Source organism: Notothenia coriiceps, unplaced genomic scaffold (genome assembly GCF_000735185.1).
Source record: "Notothenia coriiceps isolate Sejong01 unplaced genomic scaffold, NC01 NC01_scaffold00029408, whole genome shotgun sequence".
Lineage (NCBI taxonomy): Eukaryota > Metazoa > Chordata > Actinopteri > Perciformes > Nototheniidae > Notothenia > Notothenia coriiceps.
This window is the reverse complement of record NW_011362109.1, coordinates 65,164-80,125: the sequence shown is the minus strand read 5'-3', so window position 1 is coordinate 80,125 and position 14,962 is coordinate 65,164. Positions and strand designations below refer to the sequence as shown.

At 39.7% G+C, this 14,962-nt stretch overlaps 1 protein-coding gene across 1 annotated transcript in view; it reads left to right on the top strand.

Moving 5' to 3' along the window:
• Positions 1-831: 831 nt before the first annotated feature.
• The window catches only part of LOC104958801 (ankyrin-2-like), a gene marked incomplete at its 5' end in the record, with an annotated part of 18,126 nt that continues 3,995 nt past the window's right edge, over positions 832-14,962 (top strand). The window contains 15 exons of the mRNA XM_010786603.1: positions 832-949; positions 1,042-1,140; positions 2,083-2,268; positions 4,344-4,367; positions 5,590-5,598; positions 6,208-6,306; positions 7,736-7,834; positions 8,376-8,474; positions 9,431-9,628; positions 9,739-9,837; positions 10,438-10,536; positions 10,694-10,792; positions 10,883-11,080; positions 13,492-13,590; positions 13,996-14,107. Of these exons, the coding sequence (XP_010784905.1) occupies positions 832-949; positions 1,042-1,140; positions 2,083-2,268; positions 4,344-4,367; positions 5,590-5,598; positions 6,208-6,306; positions 7,736-7,834; positions 8,376-8,474; positions 9,431-9,628; positions 9,739-9,837; positions 10,438-10,536; positions 10,694-10,792; positions 10,883-11,080; positions 13,492-13,590; positions 13,996-14,107 (1,637 nt within the window). The remainder of the gene's footprint in view (positions 950-1,041; positions 1,141-2,082; positions 2,269-4,343; positions 4,368-5,589; positions 5,599-6,207; positions 6,307-7,735; positions 7,835-8,375; positions 8,475-9,430; positions 9,629-9,738; positions 9,838-10,437; positions 10,537-10,693; positions 10,793-10,882; positions 11,081-13,491; positions 13,591-13,995; positions 14,108-14,962) is intronic.

Sequence of the window (14,962 nt, the reverse complement as noted above, 5' to 3'; positions counted from 1 at the left end):
TCGTTCCAAACACACACAGAGCCAAGCTTTAATGAAACACAGAGACCCAGACGTAATAGTACTGTATGATATTATTTTCGAATCAATAATTAAAAAAAAAAAAAAATTAAATATTAAAAAAAAAAAAAATGTATAACCATTTTTCCTCCTGGTCTCTCGCGCCCCCCCTGTCATGCCTCTGCGCCCCCCTGGGGGGGGCGCGCCCCCCACTTTGAGAACCACTGCGCTACAGGGTGCACTTTGAGGGTTTGTGACTCTGCAGACCGTTTACATGCATAAAAACCTTCATAATAACACACAAGGGGACGGGTAATAACCGGAAAAGCTTGACATGGGACCTTTAAGTAAAGTACAAGGACCCAGAATCTTAAAAGGTCTATATTTAAAGGTCACCTATTATTCAAAATCCACTTCTTCATGTCTTTTCTACATAAACATGTGTCCCTTCTGTGTTAAGAGATTCCTAACAGGAACAAAGACCCCCTCTCTTTTTGTCCTGATCCATCTACTGTATATAAAAACCTGTCTGAAAATGAGCTGATCAGATCTGGTCACTTTATGATGTCACAATGTTTTTCTGGGTTGTGCAACCAAGGTAACACCCGCTCACCTTATCACTTGGATCTCCTCCTAGAGCACCATTGTGTTATTTTTTAACCATTCACTTCTCAGAGGGCTGTGGCCAGCAGCTGCTCATTAGCATTTAAACCTACAAACACCAAGAATCAACCCTTTTGGAATAGGGTATAATAGGGGGACCTTTAGTTACAGTACATGAGAAAATGTACTTCAATATATCACACCACTGGAAATATGTATACTCACTGTCAGTTTATGTGTTCTATTCCAGAAAGGAAACACAGCACTGCACATCTCCTCTCTAGCTGGGCAGATTGAAGTAGTGAAGATCCTGGTCAAACGAGAAGCTGACATCAATTCACAGTCTCAGGTGAGTTCACTGCTCTTAAATATGCTAAATAAACATCACATGTTCATGTTCTGTAGGTTGTTGTTAACCTCTTGTTTTTGCCTTTGCTGTAGAATGGATTCACTCCTCTGTACATGGCCGCCCAGGAGAACCACATGGATGTGGTGCGATACCTGCTGGAGAATGGAGGCAACCAGAGCACCGCTACCGAGGTGAGAGGAGTGTGAAAAAAACACTATTTGACAATCTTACATTTCATTGCAATCCCTCCTGGAGATGTAGACATTTCACTCTGAACATGTGTTGCTAGTATAGCGCTAGAGGAAAACTTATGGGAGCAGTGAGTCATTAGGACACATCATCGGGGAATTGTGATGACAAATGACAACATTTAATGGCACCGAGTGGAAGGTGTAAATTACCATTATTATCAGGGGATCACTGCAAGTCATTAGAATTCATCCTATGCAGACCATAACTGTCTGTACAAAATGTCATGGCAATCCATCCAGTATTTGTGGAGACATTTAAGTCCTGACCAATGGTTGACTTGGAAGGTCATAGTGGACCATTGACATTCCTAGAGCTTTGCTTCCAGCATGATCTCTATTTATCTGCCGTAAGGGAAACTTCCTGTTTCAGGTGTTGTATAGAGACTCTACCATATAGTGTAGAGCAGCCCCTCCCTGTCCTGGTAGGCTTTCAGATCTGACCATATGAAGGAAGTGCTATAGTAATAAGTATTTTGTTGACCATAGCTATTTTCTGGTAAGTGAGAGCAGAAGTGTTGAATATAATATAGCTGAATTGTTGGAGCCAATGCTGTGGAAATGGAAAGTATATATTATACTTTTAATTTTGAATGTTTATCTTTATTTTATTTGTATTTTATTCTATTTTTAAGAAATGTTGTAATTCTTGTACATTCACTGTTAAAATGCCGCTGTGATAAAACAATTTCCCATCTTGGGATAAATAAAGTATATACGGTAGTGTGTTTATGTCTATCTATCGCCGTTAGGCTCTACCTACGTTGAGCAAATCACAAATCATGTGTTAGACGTTTAAAGATAAAACTTTTGAGACTTTACTGAACAAATGAAGAGTTCTTGAAACAAGATATTTCTGATCCCTAACTTGTCCCCTCCCCCCAGGATGGCTTCACTCCCCTGGCCATCGCCCTGCAGCAGGGCCACAACCAGGTGGTCTCTGTCCTGCTGGAGAATGACACTAAAGGCAAGGTGCGCCTGCCTGCTCTGCACATTGCGGCCCGAAAGGACGACACCAAGTCGGCCGCGTTGCTGCTCCAGAACGACCACAACGCCGACGTCCAGTCCAAGGTAAGCACAGGGACGCTCTGAGATCCTGGGGGTTGGCATGTGTGGACGTCAAGCTAATGTGGAGCTATTTGTTTGTGCCTATGTATCCATACTGTGGTTATGATGACTTTTATGAGGTTTATGAATTGTATAAGGCTGTAGCTGATTTAATTATTTAGGTATTTCAGGTTCAGAATGTAGAAGGTAGGCGAGTAGGTGGAAAGCTGGCAACATACAATTAAATTGAGGGTGATTTTACAGTCCAATAACGTTGAGATGGAGTTGTGGTAAGGACAGTTCTGCTGCTGATGATGCCGTTAGTGGCTTCAGTGATGAGGTTTCTACCCACAGTGACACTCTGTCCCCCCTAGAGAAGATTCTCCACCCACCTGCGGTCCTGACATTTCTATACACACATGTAAAGTGTGGGAGAAACAGTTCTGTGTATGGTAATGACAGATCTAAAAACAGTGTTGTCTTTCCTATAGAAGGTTAAGCTGTGTTGCCCGTCAGTGATGACATATCTTTACGTCTATGCTGTCCCCTGTTGTAATATTTTTCCATTGACAAAGATATTTAAATGCTAAGTTTCCACTAATGGTATGATGTCTCTGTCCCATGAATGACACTATTCTACCTACAGAGACTGTGTATTTGCAGTGTTTAACCAAGATATCTGAAAGGAATTCTTTCGGAAGCTCTTAGCGATAGTTGCTATGGCAGATGGGATGTCATTGCACTACAATATTTTAGACAGTTATTAACCCTCCTGGTTACCATTCATTTCCTATGGCGGTCATTTTTTAATCATAAGTGTTCAGATCGGTCAGATTTGACCGGAAAACGACAGGTCAGTAAGAAGATTTCCCTTATCCAGATACAAAACCCTCATAACGCTCACAGCAGGTTTAAATTGGGTACTCAGTCTAAATGTATGATAACTATAAGTGTAGAACAGAAGACCACTCAGTATTGGTGATGAAGCTGTTCATGTGTGTTTGCTCCCATCTGTCTGTCTGTGCTCTTTCTTCCTCTCTCTCTCTCTCGTCAGTGTTTCTGTGCCTGCCACTAACCTGCCCTCTCCCTGTTTTTCCTTCCTCTCTTTAAACGCCACCTCTTAATCCCTCCCCCCATCACCCCCTCCTTCCTTGCTGCACCGGTGTCTAAGTGTAGCCCTGTCCCCTGCATGGAGTGTGCCACTGTCTGCAGGTTGTATGGTGCTGCATGCAACGTATGGGGGGGTGGAAGCTGTATTTAATATTGCTTTTTTGACCATTGGCAATAGATGGGATATATGATATGATTTGTGTAAATTCAAAGTTAACTGTTGATGTCAAACACTTAATTGTAACTGTACTACTGTAACGGGATACCAGTGACGTGGCTAGAGGGACGATGATTAACTGCACCACACAAATGTTTATCTATTTTACTGAATGTTATTTATTCAGTATATTCTGCATTTTTTTAAAAGCACCAATTATGTTGTTATGTAACAAAACACTGAGGGGGCATCACAGGGTAATGCATGCATTTAGTATAATGCCTTTTGTGGTTTAGCTGTGATGCAGTCCTGCTCAATATGACTCACAGTAGGGCCCAGAGGGGAAGGCTATAAACAGCGTTATGTACAGTCACAATCAACACATATACACACAAGAGACACACTGCTGTCACACAGAGGGCACACTTATATTTACATACTGGGAAAAAGCACTTTAGTTATAGCCATCTGTAACCAAATCCATGGATTAAGATAAGATAAGATCAAACATTTCCCAAATTGGGATCAATAAAGTACATCTTATCTTATCTCATCATCTGACTGCTTGTGTTTCTCGGTCCAACTGCTCTGTATCACCGCTGATTGTTTCTGAGCTCTCAGGCACTGCTCAGTGCAGTCAAATGTTAGCATACACCAAAGCTGCAAAAAAGAGCAGTATCGATGTAAAGAAGATTATTTGTTCAAACTGAGTAAATGAAACGCCTCCTAGCCTCGTCACCTGTCAGTGTCTGAGCACAGCTGCTGTAGAGGGCGATGTGTTCAACAAGTCTAACTGAGCTGATGTTTCCCTCCCTGCTTCCTCCTGCTTCAGATGATGGTCAATAGGACTACTGAGGTACACACGCTCCTCTGACTCTCCACAGATTCACTGTACTGTCCCATTCCATTGTTTTTCCTTACTTTCCCTCCATCCTTTATTTATTTCACAGCACTGCATGGTATAGTATAATGATGAAGATTGTTTTTTTTGTTTCTAAAGTTGATTTAATAACTGGTCAACATGCATGGCTTACACAAAAGGCCGATCTACAGTGTTGTCCACGCACGCACTGCACAATTTGTTTATACCCTGTCTTCATACACTTTATTTTTTTCTCCCAAGTTTATACTTCATTTTTCACCAACTCAGGAAGCCAGTTTGTTTTGGTCATATCCAACCCTCATTATATTTAAAAATACCTCTTATCATTATTACTAAGATGCAAGGTTTGTTGAATTATTTGAATGATTACGTTCATTTCCTGCAATGTTTTGATTTGATGAATTCTGTGTTGATACATTTGTGTGACAGCTGTGAATGTATATCGTCCACACTCTATCTGAACTGTCAATCCTGTCCTGTTGCATGATGTATACAGATGCACTATGAACTGCTTGGGTTCAAACTGCATTTTTTCAATTAGAGCATACAATGCTTATGTATGGAAGCCAAGTGCCGACAAAATAAAAATAAATAAATGTAATCAAATTTAAATTAACATTTCTATTTGTGTGCCCATAAGGAAATTGCCTATGATCAACATTTTTCAGTCTACTTCAAAGCATAACACTGCACAATTTATATATTATAAATTGGCAGATCATGTGAAAAATACAAATAATAAATAATGTTGAGTATTTTGTTGACTTTGACACATTTTACAGATTCCATGTTAGCAATTTCCGTAGCAATTTGGACATATTTCAAAACCAACTTCCAGTTTAGAGTGCACATGATCGGCTATTTTGAAAAATTAAGATGATTGTTGTTTCCTTCATTTTAATGTTCAATTAACAGTAAATATACATTTTCCAAAAAATTTCTGACATCCCTAATGCTCACACAAATTGAAAGGATAAAATTATTTTAATTTTAATAATGCCAGTCCCAGTCTACTATGAAACCTCCCGATTTTAAAAAGGATTTGGCATAGAATAGCATGTTGAATCCACGCTACCATATCATTTGCACCATTGAAGCTTTTGAATGTGTAAAGTTTTAAACCATCACGTTAGCCACTGTGTTCTTCACACTTTTGTAAACAACTTTTTCACATTAAATCGGACCACACTTACAGAATGGAAAGGTAAGGCAAGAATCTCACAACTACTCCAACCTGCTCTGCCAATCTCTAACTTTCCTCATGATATATTCCTCATTTCTAATTCTTACACTTCTATGAACTACAGTTCACATAGTGCACTTTGGTGTTACTCAGAAATATGACCTTCTTGTTATGTGCAACTTTATGAGTTTACTATCATTTGGTGTTGTTAGGTTAGTATTGTCTGTCCATCTTCATGTCAATCTGGATGACTCTGTGTATACTGTACATTTATTTGTTCTGTTTCAGTTCTCTTTTCATTTCAAAACGTTTTTGTAAAGCCTATGAAAGGTCTTTCTTCTCTTTTGTTTTTGTGGTTGATAACCTGCATGGAAGTGATGTTTCTGAGTGTGTTTTGGGGGTTGTGTGTATGGGTACTAGATATTAGGAATTATTTTCAAAATAATTGATTTTTTCCTGTAACTTTCTTCACATTTTCTTTGTTTCAGTTTTGTTTTTGTTCACCTGTGATGCTTGATGCAACTGCTGCATGCTGGGAAGATTCAAGTTCAAGGACTTAACTACATCGAGGCTAATTCAAACTCTTGTCCTCCTATATGTGTGTCTGTCTCTTTCCTGTCTGTCTTCCAGAGTGGATTCACCCCCCTGCATATCGCTGCCCACTATGGCAACGTGAATGTGGCCACACTGCTTCTGAACCGAGGGGCAGCCGTGGACTTCACGGCAAGGGTAGGAGTTTAAGAAAAATGCGCCGTTATTTTGGTGTGATAAGTACAGTGGCCGACAGGTGCAAACACGCTACAATGTCCTAAAACACTTCCATTGGGAGAAACGCACACATACAAAGGAAGAAAACAATTGACAACAAATACTAAAAAGTATTTCTAAAAGCTCTGTATTAACCAAAGCTCTGCATTAACCAACTGTCACTGTTGTTCGAAACTTACCTAAAATGTTTTATTGGCATATTTTAACAATTTGTCAACATATGTTTCCTTCAGCTATTATAGCAGATCTGCTGTAAGCTAGTTAGCTAACCTAGTCATTTCAGACTGACACACACTTACAGTTATGAAACAGACTAACTCTGCAACAGAGACAGTTGTCCAACTTTATAATCCTGAACGTCACCAAGCGCTCCGGTCCCAGCTGTGTGCGTCACTTTTTAGTGTCCCCTGGTCTCCGTTTTGTTTTGAGCTTCTTGCAGTGTTTTTTGTTTTGCAGCGTCTTGAGTTATTAGCGGTTTGTTTATGCAGCGCTTTTAGTAAACCCTGTGCATGACTTGTCAAGTTGATGAAGATTTTTCTTCACATACATAAATGTGCTTGGGCACATTTGTTTTTTAATATTGTAATTGTTTCTGAAGCTGCAGCGTGTATCTACTGATGGAAATGTCTTGGGCCGTTGTAACGCGGTTGCACCTGTTGGCCACCATAGATAAGGGCTTTAGAAGAAACTATAATTCTACCTGTGCTCTAAATGACATAGTATTGTTGGCAACTTATTCACTTAGTTATTACTGACAGTTTACATGACCAAAGCAATATGTGCTTGTCACACCTCACCTCATCCCACCGAACCCCTGCTATGTTTATAGCATACACAGTTATATTTCAGTCATTTCTGATTAATATTACCCAGAAAAGACAGATGTCCTATTTTTAGTCATGCAAGCAGCAGTGTGGATAAAAATAGCTTTTTTTCTCACCCTGCACTTTCTTAAGACTCATGGGAATGCTTGTGTGGCTGAAAAGAAGGTTGCCAAACATTTTAAAGCCTATGTTATTAAAAGGTTTAGGATAAAACCTCTTCTTCTTTCAGTCTAAGGAATACCATCCTTCAGTCTGATGGTAGATCGAACAGCATTTTAAGGAAAAAGCAGTGTGTCAGACTAATTTAAGAGTCATCAATATTGGTTATGTTTTTAACCTTTATTTAACCAAGTAAAAACAAACTGAATCTTTTTCAAAAGGTAGAAACGTTGCACTTCAGGAACATGGCCATTTCCTCCATACAATATAAAGAGTTAATGTGCACTTATCTACAGAAGAAGTGCATCTGACATAATCAGTGTATAACACAGGAACACTTCAAGACAAGACACAGTTATTATGCATTCTTAAATTTAAGTTTGAAACTTTAACTTTTTCTCCTCTAGAATGGGATTATTCCTCTACATGTGGCGTCCAAGCGGGGCAACACTAACATGGTGGGCCTGCTACTGGACCGCGGCTCTCAGATTGATTCTAAAACAAGGGTGAGTATCACGAGAAGCCAAACTATTGTAATCTTATTGTTCTGTTTATTGTAGATTGACTGTCCTGATAAAAAAGGGAATTTATTTGAAGGCCGACTAATTCTTTGTTGAATCTTTCTGCTCTACATCCACAGGAGTATAAAAATAACCAGCTCTCATTATTTTTTCTCCATAAGAACAGATGTTAATATGAGCTTTAAGCTGTTTTTAGTTCAGCTCAGTGGATTAAATGCAGTATCACAGTTGCCATCCTAAACCTCTGCTTGTTGTTATTTTTGTTGTGTGTTAGCTAGCACAACAGGCATGTAATTAGCCATGTATGATTCTAGCCAATACAAACAACATCTGGCCTGGGCGAGTCTCTGGCTACACCTGCCTGTCGGACGCTTTACCTCGACTGACATAACAAACTTTTTCAGAAAAGGAATTCTGCATGTTGAAAAGGACATCAGTAAAGAGTTGTTCTTTAAGTTTTAGCCAAATCAGTTTCAGTATGTATTAAATGTCTTATACTATAGTCTGGTGTTGATGTGTCCTGTAGGATGGTCTGACCCCCCTTCACTGTGCGGCCCGGAGTGGACATGAGATGGCTGTGGAGCTGCTGCTGGAGAAAGGAGCCCCCATGCTGGCCCGGACCAAGGTGTGTCTCATGTTCCGGCACCTGTTTACAGTTTAAAGGACACGGCACGTTGCTTAGTAATTTTTTAAAACTGAGTCCTATAACATGATTAACATAAGTAGTGAATCAACACCTCAAAGTAAAAAATATTACCATAAGGTTACATTATACAAAACGATTCAGTACACATTGTTTAAAGACTGTGGATTTAGGTCAACACCTAAAATAAAATACTAATTTCACCGGAACAGATGAGACATTTGATAGCAATCCCTCTATATTCAATAAAAAATGTTGTGTGTGTGTTTATGTATTTATTTTAGATTAAAGATGTAACTATAATTATTTTTTTAGTATTAGCATGTTGCTAGCTAACGAAAAACAACGTATATGTAAGGCAACTTAGAAGAGTCTATGTAAGTTAGGCTAAAAATAAGCAATATCAATATCTGTATTTTATCAATGATTTCAGATTTTGGGCAAGATTGCATTATAGGCGTAAAATACTTAATTTCATCGCATAAATAAAAAAAAAAAGGTTTAAAAGATGCATGAATCCAATTTGAACATCACGGAGATGGCTGGAGATTTGCTTTTGCTAACCTGTTAGCTAGCAGTTGCCCTATTTACACACCAGGCAGACACAGAGCAACGTGTTTGTGTCTTCCTGACAAATGTAAGTGAAATGTTCACTCTTCTCCAGCTCTGTTTTGATTTCCACCTTATCCTAAGAAAAACATGTCAGGCTCTTGAGCTGCTAATGCTACATTTTCCACTTTCCACACCTATTTGCTAACTAGGTACACTTACACTCTTAAACTGTTCATGAGAAGACTCTTAAAGCAATCATGGTTGCATGTGCCCCCGACAAATAAGTAGTGTTTTATTAGCATAACACAGCCTCAATTCTTCTTTGGAAAAAGTCCCCTGCCACTCTTTATCTCCATCAAACCAAATGACCTCTCTTTCACATTTAGAACGGGCTGTCTCCTCTTCACATGGCGGCACAAGGCGACCATGTGGAATGTGTCAAACACCTTCTGCAGCACAAGGCTCCTGTTGATGATGTCACGTTGGACTACCTGACAGCGCTGCATGTGGCCGCTCACTGTGGCCACTACAAAGTCACCAAGCTGCTGCTGGACAAGAGGGCCAACCCCAATGCCAGGGCCCTGGTAGGGAACAAGGAAACTAATGAAAAATACAAAGCAGAAGGACGATTTAGTCAACATTGAACTATTGTCTAAGTTTATCCTTAACTGTGCGTGTTTATGCCACTCAACAGAACGGCTTCACTCCGCTGCACATAGCCTGTAAGAAGAACCGAGTGAAGGTGATGGAACTGCTGGTCAAATATGGAGCCTCTATTCAGGCCATTACAGAGGTAGGTCTCACGTTTTACTGAAACTGAATTCAGCGTCAGGGTCTGGTTTAAGTACGGTATTTATTTTGTATTCATAGTCATTCCAGAGAGGAGCCCTGAATGGAAGTAGATACAGGAGATTAATGATAGTTTAGGTTTAGTTCTGTAATTGTTGACAATATGTCATATTAATATAAGGAACAACACTATCAGAATAAGTATGACATCTATTTTAAAGTGCATGTGGAAGCTTTTCCTGGAGTAGTGGGTTATCATAAACATAATCCAGCAAATAATGTGCACAGAGGGACCAACTGATGCTATCCTGTACCTGAACTGTCCTGTACCTGAACTGTCCTGTACCTGAACTGACCAATGACTTGCCAATCAACATAATGTTGTCCGGCCATTGCTTTGGTTGAAGCGTGCAGTCAGCTCTTTATGTATAGGCTTTTAAATATTGTTTCATAGCTGAATTGTTGTCTATGCTCTAAGGAGAGTATCTGTTCAGACATTGCCATCATGTAGCTCTTTATAAAAAGTTTGATGATCTCTCCTTGAGTAATACAAAATGTGCATTTAAAACTTTTGTTCCTCTTTGTCCTCCCTTCCTGTGTCCAGTCTGGTTTGACTCCGATCCACGTGGCAGCCTTCATGGGTCACCTGAACATCGTCCTGCTGCTGCTGCAGAACGGAGCCTCGCCCGACGTCAGCAACATTGTGAGTGACGGGAAACAAGCCAATCACAGGGAGGGATAGTTTTTGAAATCAGTTCTTTTTGACTGATAATCTGAATATTTCACTGTGACGACTACTGCAGTGACATTTAAATATGTTGGTGTTGACTCTGCTGACCCATATCTTCCTGTGTGCACAGCGAGGGGAAACAGCGTTACACATGGCAGCCAGGGCGGGTCAGGTGGAGGTGGTCCGGTGTCTACTGAGGAACGGAGCTATGGTGGATGCCAGGGCACGGGTGAGACTGCAGACATCTACAGTAACACACAAAGGAACACGTTACCACCATGCAAAATAAGATGACATTATTTTTGTATTCCTTTGTCAGGAGGACCAGACTCCGCTCCACATTGCCTCTCGTTTGGGGAAAACAGAGATTGTTCAGCTGCTGCTGCAACACATGGCTCATCCTGATGCTGCCACAACCAACGGCTACACCCCCCTCCACATCTCCTCCAGGGAGGGGCAGGTGGAGACAGCCTCTGTGCTGCTGGAGGCTGGAGCTTCACACTCACTGGCCACCAAGGTGGGTTTGGAAGAGATGTTTTATCTTTAATGTAAATTCTCGCACACAAGGCATTCAGGAATTTGTTCTCTCCACTAGGCGTAATCCTGTGAGGAAATCGTGCTTTGGGTCATGTGCGTGTATGTGGGTGTCTGTTTGTTTATCCACAGCAAATATCCAGTACTACTGAATCCATCAACCTAATCGTTTTTGTGCTCATGTACAGTATGACTGATGTGATTGCAGTGGTTCACAATTATTAGGGGCAAAAGGTTTTATTTTATTGACTTTTTGATACTGTATTGGCTGTAAAAGAGCCCTGAGGGACGATTGACCATGTCAGTTATTCCTTTTTTAGTTTGGAAAAAATCTTTGTAGATTGAGACCTGAAAAGATCTCAATCTACACAGTGCTCTTTTTGAGGTATTTGTTAATGACTTCAGAGATAAAGACAGTCATGCCTCTCACATATGTGGAATACACTTATTATGAGAACTACATAGCAATCCAGCTGAGGTCAGAGCATTGTTAGCCTAGCTTAGCATAAAGACTGCTTACAGGGGGAAACAGCTTAGTTTTGTCTGAAGTAAAAAATAGACAACAGCATCATTAAAAAGCACACAATGTGGATATTTATTTTCAGGATTTATGATATTAAGCATGTTTTCAGGATTTTCTTGATAAAATCATGAATCGCATAAATTAGGCTGGGGGAAACATTACATAATATGTACATATTGTCTTATGCCTATTTGCCACAACAATATATGTGATTGATACAAACAAACAATTTATTCAGCCCCATAATATTTTTAAATAATATATGTAATGCTTAATATTCCATTAAAGATACATAAAGTGCAATACAGTACAGTAAGTGCCAGATGTACAGAGGAAGGATCACATAAATAGGTTACAGTGTTACTGTATGAGCGGGTCCCTGTTTGACCCACTTTTCATGAAATATTGATAAAGCTGTAAATCTGCTGCTTCCCTCTGAATTGTGCATGAAGCCTGAACGCAGTCAAGTGATTTATCTCCATCACTCTGTAGGTGTGTTACCAGACCAGGCTGGATCCCACTCAGAATTAGTCTAGATGAGTCCACCATTTAGAGTGAGAGAAAACACTTTTTGATGAAGTATATCAATCAGGGTGTAGTGGTTGAAGCCATTGATGTCTGTCTCCTTGGTTTCTCTCTGGGACAAAGGGTGTGGCTGTCGCTATGTCAATAAAATTGTAAGAACATGTTTTTATGCAAGGGAAACATCTCCATTAACTCTCTGTCCATCCCAGCATGGTAATATTAGTCCTTATCCTTGATTTTCTTCGACCACTGTTTTATTTCCCCCCGACTATTAATGAACCCTGTCCCCTCTCCTCCGTCCCTCTTCGCTCTATTTCTTCATCCGTTTTAGTCCAATCACCCATTTCATCAGATATAATCCGGGTTTGACAAACAAAGGATTGCTCCCTCCATGGGCAGGGCCGTAAACACTGGTCATGTGCTTTCTCTCAGTTTCACAGTTCATCTGGATTTAAAAATAGCCAAAGTGCTCCCTCTGCTGGTTTTTCTGTGAATATTCAAGGTTCAAGGTTTAGGTTCTTTATGTGTCATATGAACATAGCTACAGAGTAGTTATGCCGATGAAAATCTTGTGTCACAGGCTTCTCCAAAAGAGCAACACAAAACACAGATAAACAGAAAAAATATAGTGCAAGTAAATAGTAAATAGTAATACAAAAAGAAAAATAGATTTAAAAAAGTGAAATAGTGCAATAAGAGTCTACTTTATATGCAAGTTATTGAAATAGGATATATAGGTAAATAGATCAATAATGTTGTAGTATTTTTTAAGTAGCAGCCAGATGAATATTAGGGATGTTGTTTCAACTGTTCAGGTGTTTAACAGTCTTATGGCCTGTGGTATGAAACTGTCCCTGAGTCTGGTGGTTTTAGTCCGGATGCTGAGGTACCCCCTGCCAGACGGCAGCAGACAGAACAGTTTGTGGCTGGGGTTATGGGGGTCTTTCATAATCCTGAGGGCTTTCTTCCTGAGGCGCTGGGAGTAGAGGTCCTCTGTCCTGGTGATGTGCTGTGCAGTTTTCACCACCCTCTGTAAAGCCTTACGATTGCTAAAATCTCAGGTGCCGAATGGTCCCATATAATGGTAAATAGTAGTATGTATGGACATGTGTTAATATAAAGAAAGTGTAAACATAATAACTTATAACATAATAACTTATTGCATAGTTACGTATATGGCTGAGTTTGGTCTATATAAGAAAAGGAATGCATGTGTCTTACAGTATTCAAGTAAGACACATATTGTATGTAGCGGTCTTACTTGGAATGGTGTTACATTATGAAAACCTGTGTAGAGATATTCTGTCTCTAAACACATGTATTCTCCTCTGACTACCTCTCCACAGAAAGGGTTCACTCCCCTGCACGTGGCCTCCAAGTACGGAAGCCTAGATGTGGCCAAACTTCTGCTACAGCGCTGCGCTCCGCCCGATTCTGCTGGGAAGGTATGCATCCACAATAAAAACCTTCTTGATATGACTTTATAATCTATGAGATGAGAAATAATGTCTACTTTTCCTGCATGCACATATTGAAACATTTAAATAAATGTTTCTGTATTAAGGTTGAATTGACTCCAAGAGCACCGGTAAGACTAGTTAGAATAATGCTTCCTTTATTTGGATTCACTTTTATTCATTCCAGAAAACATAAAACCAATCACAGAAGCCTTTTAAACATCAGGATTTCTTCTTTTTTTTTACCATTGAATATGTTCATAATAAGAAGCCACTCAGTAACCCTTGCAGCATTTACTGTCTTATCCCCTTTAACTCTCCATATGAATGTGTGTGTGTGTGTGTTAATGGCCTAATGCTGCACTAACTGCTGTACTCATCACCCTCTCACAGAACGGCCTCACTCCGCTCCATGTCGCAGCACATTACGATAACCAGATGGTGGCGCTCCTGCTATTGGACAAAGGAGCGTCCCCTCACACCATGGCCAAGGTGAGAGTCCACAGTAAAGAGCTGGAGACACTCTGCAGGAGACATTAGGAGGCTGAGTGGAGAGTTCGTAATCAACGAAACAGTTTAGCCAAAGGGTAACAATTATTTTAGGACGGGCCTCAAACTCACACCCTTTTCTCGCTCAGTTCTGATCATGCAGCCATCAGGAAGAGGTCATATTGAAGCTTGGCGACCTAACAGTAGACTTTGGTCAATCTTTTTATTTGTTTGCATCTTATTGGAAGAAAAATCCTGTTAAAAGTCCCATCCTCTATTTTCCTCTTTCAATTCTACCCAGACCTATAACAGCTATGTTTTCTCTTTCTTGAATTTAGGGTTCAAAACCAAATAATACTACTATATACTTTATATAGTATTTATATAATAATTGATTATGTTATGGATATTATTCAAATAGACTTTATATCTTATTTTTACCTCTGTAAATCATCTTTGAGCATCTGATAAAGTGCTTGATAAATAAAATGCATTATTATTATATATAGTATATATATTGATTTATTTTCCAAAATCAAGGATTACTTCGTCAAACCACCGGTCAGTGTAGTTTTCATTACGCTTGACTAAAACAGGAAAAACAGTGCATTTGTTGAGGAAAATGTTGATGTGTATTTTGGATCGAGTCAAAATGATAGTAGAAGAAGGGGAACCTTTATTTACTTAATACTTTGATCTTATTAGGCCTGTAAAAAAACATTTGGAGTTTATTTGACTATTTAACGACACTATTGGCTAACCTAAAAGGAGGTTAGTCCCTAAAGCGCTTTTTGGTATTTGAGGTTTTCTGTGAACAACACAACATCAAATAGTCTCATTTCCTCTGTGACACTCGTCTCCCCCCCCCCCC